The 8262-nt window shown below is 50.0% G+C and overlaps 1 protein-coding gene across 3 annotated transcripts in view; it reads left to right on the top strand.

Moving 5' to 3' along the window:
• The window catches only part of Ppard (peroxisome proliferator activated receptor delta), a 93705-nt gene that overhangs the window by 71210 nt on the left and 14233 nt on the right, over nucleotides 1-8262 (top strand). For all 3 annotated transcript variants that reach the window (XM_008840105.3, XM_008840104.3, XM_017799880.2), the window contains one exon: nucleotides 5867-6094. In XM_008840105.3, coding sequence (XP_008838327.1) covers nucleotides 5968-6094 — 127 coding nt within the window. In that variant the 5' untranslated portion in view covers nucleotides 5867-5967. The remainder of the gene's footprint in view (nucleotides 1-5866; nucleotides 6095-8262) is intronic.

Raw genomic sequence — 8262 nt, 5'->3', positions numbered from 1 at the left:
TTATTATTTTGGTCTTTTTGAGACAGGGTCTCCCTGTAGCCCCAGCTCTCCTGGAACTCACTATGTAGACCAGGCTGGCCTTGAACTCACAGAGATCCACCTGCCTCTGCCTCACAAGTGCTGGGATTAAAGGAGTGCGCCACTAACGCCCGGCTGAAAGCTTTATTTTTATTATGTATGCGAGAGACAAGGTCTCACTGTTATTACGCAGCATGAACTGAACAGCTCCTGCTGGGATTGCAGTTCTGCACCACTAAACTGGCTTGTTCTAAAAGCTTTGAAACAACATTTTGAAGTAAGTGTCATGTTAAAGAAAAGTTGAGGTAGAGGTGCAGCGTTCCACATGCCCTTCACCAGCTTCCCGCCTGTAACATTGTAGATAAGTGAATGCCTTACATAGATGAAATGGTACAGTACAGACTATTCATTAACAGTTTTTCCACCAATGTCCTTTGTCCCAGGATCCATCCAGGATTTCCCTGTTGCATTTAGTTGTATCTCTATTATATTGTATTATGTTTTTAGTGTGTGTGTGTGTGTGTGTGCGTGTGCGTGTGTGTGTGTGCCGCATGTGGGGCACAGCGCATATGTGGAGGTTAGAGGAGAATTTGCAGTAATCAGTTCTCTTCTTCCACTATTTACTCGATCCCAGTGATCATTTGAATTTTCCCGTGTGTATCAACTGTAAAGTTAACCAGGATCTTAGGTAGTGTCCTAGTTTGTTTCTTCATTGCTGTGACAAAACACTCTGACAACTTCCAACTTGGGAGGAAAAGGTTTATTTGACTTACATCTCCCAGGTCACAGTTCATCAGGGAGCCCAAGGTAGGAACTCAGGGCAGGAACCTGGAGGCAGGAGCTGGAGCGCAGGCCATGGAGGATCGCTGCTTACTGGCTTGCTCCCCTGGCCCCTGCTCCAGCGTGCTCTCTTATCCAACACAGGCCCACCTGCCCAGGGGTGACACTACCCACAGTGGGCTGGGCCCTCCCACATCACTCAACAATCAAGAAAATGCCCCACAGACATGGCCACAGGCCAGTCCAATGGAGGCAATTTCCCAACTGAGGCTCCCTCAACCCAGGTGTGTCAAGTTGACACTAAAGCTATCCAGCACAGGCAGCTTCTGAAATATAAGACTTAGCAGTTGACCATTGTTAGTTTTGCCTTTTTATTTTATTCTGATTCAGATCATTTAAGGAAAAGGTAACTATGTTACTTACTTATGAGTGTTCTGCTGGCTTTCTCCTTTTCCTCCTCTTAGTCCATCTGGCCACTGGCCACCCACATTCAGGGGTTAACGAGTTCATTGATTCTGGAAACACCCTCACAGACACACCCAGACATGTTTTTACTGTTCTCCCAGGTTCTTCTCCGTGCTGTCAGGTTGACCATCAGTATTTACTGTCACAGTGACAGCCTGCAGTTCAATGTGAAAGGTTCAGACTGTCCTGTGGAAAACCTTTTTTCTATAGTGACCCAGACATTCAGCCCCAACTCCCAAGACCCTTGTTGACCGTGGTGTCATTTCAGCTTCTCACAGCTACTTTACACACATGCAGGACTTCCCTACGTAGCCTGGGCTCTGCATTTTGCAAGCTATTCTCTCAGTGGATGCTTCCAAATCAATCCAGAATCATTCTTGTCTGTGGCAATGTACAAGTCCTTGTGTCCATATCATAGTTATTTAGAAGCCCCTCAGCCTGTGTCCCCACCTCTTTTTTTTTAATGTGTATGAGTGTATTGCCTGCATGTGTGTAAGTGCACCCATGTTGTGCAATGCCCATGGAGGTCAGAAGAAGGCTTCCCTGGAACTGGAGTTACAGACAGTTGTTAGCCGCCATATGGGTGCTGGGAATGGAACCCGGGACCTCTGCAAGAGCAGTCAGTGCTCTTCACCACTGAACCATCTCTCCGGCCCCGTGTCCCCATGTCTTACTAGTCAAAACATGTTCTGATGAATAACTTTGTCACTAACGCTTTATCATTTTGCTTATAGGGAAGTATAACTATAGATGCAACCCAGAAGTGGGATTTCTGGGTTAAAGTATACGTGCATTTGTGATTAAGATAGGTCCAGAGCTGGAGGGGTGGGCCATCAGTTAAGAACACTTGCTGTTCTTCTAGAGGACCAGAGTTCAGTTCCTAGCACCCATGTCCTGTGGCTCACAACCACCTGCAACTGCAGCTCAGGGGATCTGATACCCTCTTCTGGCCTTCGAGGGCACTGTTCTCACATGCACATACCTGCACACAAGCACACCTGTACACATAATTAAAAATAATAAAAATGGGGGCTAGAAAGATAGCTCAAAGGTTAAGAGTGTTTGCTGCTCTTGCAAAGGACCTAGGTTTGGATCCTGGCACCCACGTAACAGCTCACAACTGTCTATAACTCTAGTTCCAAGGATCCAATATCACCTTCTGTCCTTCACGGGCACCAGGCACCTGCATACTGCACATACATACTTGCAGGCAAGTATGCACACTCATAAACATAAATTTTAGGAATGATAATAAATTTTAGCAGGCCGTGGTAGCACATGACTTTAATCCCAGCACTTGGGAGGCAGAGGCAGGTGGATCTCTGTGAGTTCAAGGCCAGCCTGGTCTACATAGTGAGTTCCAGGCTAGGCCAGCTGGGGCTACAAGGAGACCCTGTCTCAAAAAGACCAAAATAATAACAACAACAACAATAATAATAATAATAATAATAAATTTTAAAGATAGGTTCAGTTACTCTCTACAGAGGCTATACCATGCTCAGTAATAATGTGTCTGTGCAATTAATTGCCCTCTTGTTTGGGGGGGTATTTTTGTTGTTTTGCAGTGCCTAGGATTGAAACCAGCATGTCACATGCTTACCCAGTCTCTACCACAGAGCCACATACCCAACATGTCAGCATATTCTATTCTGGTTGTCAGCATATTCTATTCTGGTTGTTAAAAACATGCCTCTATGTTGTTAGTGTTTTTCTTATTATGGGAAATCTTGAACGTCTTTCATATTAAAATACCACATGTAGCCAGGCCTGGTGACACACACCTCTTTTTTTTATTTTTTACAAAGTGTCTCTAGTAGCCTAGGTTGGCCTTGAACTTCGTGTGTATCCTCCTACCACTGCTCAGGGTTACAGGTGTGGTTTATGGCATGTGGGGAATCAAACCCAAGGCTCCGTGGATGTCGGACATGCTCTCCAGCAACTGAGCTACATGCCGAGCCCTGGTTGGTTTTTATGGGTTTTGTTTTTTGATTTTTTTTTTTTTTTTGAGACATTGTCTCCCTGTAACCCCAGCTGGCCTGGAACTCACTATGTAGACCAGGCTGGCCTTGATCTCACAGATCTGCCAGCCTCTGCCTCCCAAGAGCTGGGATTAAAGGTGTGCCCACCACGCCCAACTTCGGGGTTTGCTTTTCTTAATGGGGCTTTTGTATTTCTACTAGTGAAACTTGTTAATCTTTTACCTGTAATCGGTTCACCCATAAAACTTTTATGGCTTCGTTGTCTTGCCACCCCTCAGGCAATTTTTATATGTGTTAGCACTTTCTTACAGGCTTTTTTATTTATTTTTATTGTATGTGTATGGGTGTTTTGCCAGCATGCACTGTAGGTACACCACATGTGTGCATTGCCTTTGGAGGCCAGAAGAAGGCATCTTAGTCCCTGGAACTGGAGTTCCAGACGGTTGTTATCTGCCATGTGGGTGCTGGGAGTAAGACTTTTGTCCTCTGCAGGAGTGGCCAGCGCTCGTACCCACTGAGCCGTTTCTCCAGCACCAGGTGTCTCGATCACACACGAAGGCTCTGTATGTGCTGCATCCATTTCACACTCTGTATTCTTTCTCCTTGTCCATTCCTGTGCCAGTACCACACTGCTTTTAGTATTTTGAATATTATTTCAGGTTTACTGTAATTCTTTTCAATCCTCCATCTTGTTTGCCAAAGTGTCAACACATGGATCTTTGCTTCTCTGTGGCTCACAGTAGACAGCCATCCATCCTCTGTTACCTAGAGCCATTCCATGCCGGCCACATTCACACTGCTATGATGCTCACCATCCCTTCCCATCAGTCAGCCCCCCGCACTTTCCCCTCAGCATTGACCTCTCTTCCAGCCACAGTTGCTGGAGTCTTCTCCTTCCAGAGACCTCTTTCTGGCCGAGCTCCTGTCTCAAGCAGGCATCTTTGGTGCTTTCCTTTCCCAGATGTGTTTGTCCCCATGTTCATCTCATTCAGTGTCTGTTTCTCTGCTACGGTTTATTCTCGAAGCCTGGGCTTTCCTTTCACTCAGGGTCATTGATGACCTCACAGCCACCGAACCCAACAGCTGTATCACAGTTGATCACCCTGAACCTGTGGCAATTCAGGTGTCTGACCACCCCCTGAAGCAGCCCTTCCCTTGGTTCTGAAGTTATCAGCTGCCCCAGGTCTCCTCACTCTGCCCACTGCCCCTTCATCTGCCTGTGCCCCTCTTTACCCTTGAGTAATATGTCCTGTGATGAGCTAGCTGCTCACTGTATCCCTGCATATCCTCAGGCACCCAGCTCCCAGATCTCCACCACTTAGACTCTGGGACTGAATATCCAGTCTGCCCAGGAGCCCAGCCAAGAGGCTGCTGTGCAGTCCAGGCAGGAGGCCTGGGCAGCACTGGGTGAAGCTAGAGTGTGGGGAGGAAAGGCTAGTGAGTCTGGAGTTGCTTTGCTGGGCAGTGCCGATCATCAAGCTTGACCACACTTCACAGCTGCAGAACTAAAAATATAAATGCCAAGGCCCCAGCTGCTCTCCAAACCCATCAATCAAACGATCATCTCCAGGGATGGGCCTGGGCCTCCACACTTCCACAAAGCCCAGCAGTTCTGTAGTCAAGTTGGCAGGCCCAGGACAGGGTGAAAGTGGAGGTGCCTCAGGTCCTCACAGGCTGGCTTCTGTGAGCAGTGGATAGACATGAAGTCGGGACTTCCTGGAAAGAGGGTGGTTCTGTTTGCATAGGTTGAGTTTCCCTAGGCAGATCCTCCCTCTGAGCTTTCCACAGTCCTGTACTCTGAATGAATTCCTAGTGTTTCCTGCCAGGAGTCCCTCTATAGCCTCAGTCTTTCCCACCTCTGACTGTAGCATTATGGACAGTTTTTTGCTCGGTCGAGGATTGGAGCTCCATGTTTCTGGGTGAGATAGACTGTGGTCACCAGCTAGTAGCCCCTGGAAAGACCCCAGGTCAGGGCACACCCTCCCTGGTGTGCTGGCTCTGAGGTCCATGGGAACCAGCACAGTGCAAATGAGGATCCGTTCTCCACAGTGGGCATAGGCAAGACAGGCTGCCACGCCTAGAACAGTGGCTGTGGAGCTGTGTAGTGGTTCTGGGCCTCAGTGCTGGGTTGGGAGGGGGCTGTGATGTACACCACAATCATCAGGAGGCACTGGACAGTTGGCATCGTTCTGACACTGTTAGGAGACTCATAGAGCAGGCAATCAGGGAAAGATGGCACAGCAGCGTGTCACCCTATCTGGTTAGTGAAAACTACACTCAACCCCACCGACCTGCCACAAGAGCCAGACAAGCAAGGGCAGGAGGGCACATGACTTAAAGTACAAGAAGCAGGGACCTCTGGGTATGGCGGTACACACCTGCAGCCTCAGCACTTGAGAGGCAGAGGCAGAAGGATCAGGAGTTCAAGGTCATCTTTGGCTACATAGCCAATTCAAGGCCAGGGTGGGTTGCATGAAACCCTATCTGGAAAAAACAGAAAACATCACGAGAATGGGGCCGATGGGAGATGCACGATGGTGATCCTAGAGCATGTCCGTGCTCACCAACACCCTCGCCCCATGTTCGCTGCCTCCCTTGACCTCTTCTGTCTCTCCTCTGCCCAGGCGGACAGGAACTGCCCTGTGGAGGTCCATCTGCGCTCAGACCCAGATGATGCCAGAGCTATGACCAGGCCTGCAGGCGTGGCGCCGAGCGGAGTTCAGTCATGGAGCAGCCACAGGAGGAGGCCCCTGAGGTCCGGGAAGAGGAGAAAGAGGAAGTGGCAGAGGCCGAAGGAGCCCCAGAGCTCAACGGGGGACCAGAGCATTCGTTTCCTTCGAGCAGCCACACAGGTGTTGGGGGGGGTAGTGTCCCTCACCCTCTTGAGAACAGCATGGAGTGGGGTGCAGAGTAGCAAAGACTACAACCAGAGCCCGGGGTTCCACCCTGCTGCTCACCAGCCATGGGGTGCTGGGGAAATTGCACCCTTTTTTCTGGAAACAGACAGGGATGGTAGGTGAGGTGGACATGGGCTTTTGGGAGAGGGGAGAGGGTATATGTAACAGGCTTCAGCGCTGGGGGTCAATGCCTGCTAGGCAAGCGCCCTGTCACTGCACTGTAGCACCAGCCATAACTACAGCAGAAAGGTGGGCCATGCCTACAGTTGGCATGAGGCACTCATGACTCAGGCAACCTGGTACTAATAGTACCCTGTATCATGCTTGGACATAAATGCCTAGTGGCTTGCATAGGTGACTGTGACTTGGGTCACTTTTGTGCATCCAGCTTCAGCTGACTTGTCCCACTTGCTGGGTCACCTTCATTGACCCTCTGTTGATGGCAGAGAGTCTTCTCTGGTGGCCTGTGCTGTTCTGTCCTGTCCTCTTCATCACACTGTGCCCAGCTTTCAGGGCACATGACACCCCTCAGCCATGGCCTTCCCTGCTGCTTGGGTCCCTGCATCCTCCCCAGCCTCTCTCCTCCCCAGCACATGCTACTGATCTTGGCTCCCTCCTTCAGAGGACCTTGGGGTCAGGAGGAGTGGGCTGCTACTGGTTTCAACTGGACAGGCCACTCCAGAATAATGGGTTCTGGCTCTGGGTCTGCAGAGATTGGGGAGACAGATGGAGCGGATGGTAACAACACAGGTCTGTGGGATAGGACAGGCTCCTTCTTGGGCCTGTAGGTAAGTGAGGGCCCAAATGCTGAGCCAGGCCACCTGGAACTTGCAAGGCAAGGTTATTCTCCTCAGAGCTCAAAGTAGTGGTGGAGCCTTGGAGGGACCATAGTCAGTCCGCCTTCTGATCTACTCAGATCTGGGAGTGACTCCAGTGGGCATGTTGTGAAATGGGAACTAAGATCATCTCCTACCCCCAGAATAGCCCATAGTCTATGTGTGAGACATAAAGGCTTCCATGGCCTGGAGAGACCCAGCCTCTCACTAGGGAGACTGAGAATGGCTGCCAGGGATGAGAATTTACTCAGTGACATCACAGACAGCTCTAAGACACTGGAGACCAACAGTGAGCCAGGATTCACGAAGGTGCCAAGGACCAATTTTAGAAGAAAAAGAGGACATAAGGTCTGGCCTGGCTGCCTGCCCTGGCCACCTTAGCCCCATATCTAGGTCCCACCAGGAAGAAATACCCTGTCCCAGGATTTCTCACACACCCTAGACAAGTGACTCCCACCTCAGCCCATTACCCAGGCAGTGCTGTTCACGTGCTGGCCAAAGTGCAGTGGCTGAAGCAATGAGGGAGGCTGGGGATGGGTGTGGCAGAAGCAGCTTTCCTTGTGGGGTTTGGACTATGAGGACAGTGACAGATCCTGTTTCTTGATAAATAGATATGGTAGAGGTGGCTAGACTTCCTGTTTGGCAACTGAAACTGAACATGGCTGTCTCACACAATCCCTGTCCTACAGCAGAGAAATCAAAGCAAGCCAGCCAGTTCCCAGTCTGACAGACATGAGCGCTCAGAAACCACACAGTGTCTTGCTGTGTGACCAGTGTTCAGAGAAAGCATCTTGAGATATCACTTAGCGTGTCAAGCTGGTGGAGGGGCCTGTGTGGTCTCTGTGGCCAGGGGCTAAGGAGCGGCCCTGTAGCAGGATGGTGTAGGTGTAGTTCCTGCAGCCCTGCAGTCCTGCTCTGAGAATGTGTCCCTCCAGCCTATTTGCTCAGTGCATAGAGGTGACCCAGCAGTGTGCTTCCTGCAGCAAAGTGCGTAGGAGCAGAAATGGGAAGGCACCGTCTGTGCTTAGGTTAGCCCTGCCAGAACCTCAGGGAACACTCTACTCACTAAAAAGAATATAATAGGGGATGGTCAGATGCTTCCACAGGTGAAGGCCCTTGCCACCAAGCCTGATGACCTGAGCTTGAGCCCCAAGATGCAGGTACATACACACAAATAAATGTAAAATAAAATAATAAAATAGCCGGGCGTGGTGGCGCACACCTTTAATCCCAGCACTCAGGAGGCAGAGGCAGGTGGATCTCTGTGAGTTCAAGGCGCCTGCTCTA

The sequence above is a fragment of the Nannospalax galili genome, unplaced genomic scaffold (assembly GCF_000622305.1).
Source record: "Nannospalax galili isolate Female #2095 unplaced genomic scaffold, S.galili_v1.0 scaffold538, whole genome shotgun sequence".
In the NCBI taxonomy this organism is placed as follows: domain Eukaryota; kingdom Metazoa; phylum Chordata; class Mammalia; order Rodentia; family Spalacidae; genus Nannospalax; species Nannospalax galili.
This window is presented reverse-complemented; position numbering and strand designations above follow the sequence as displayed.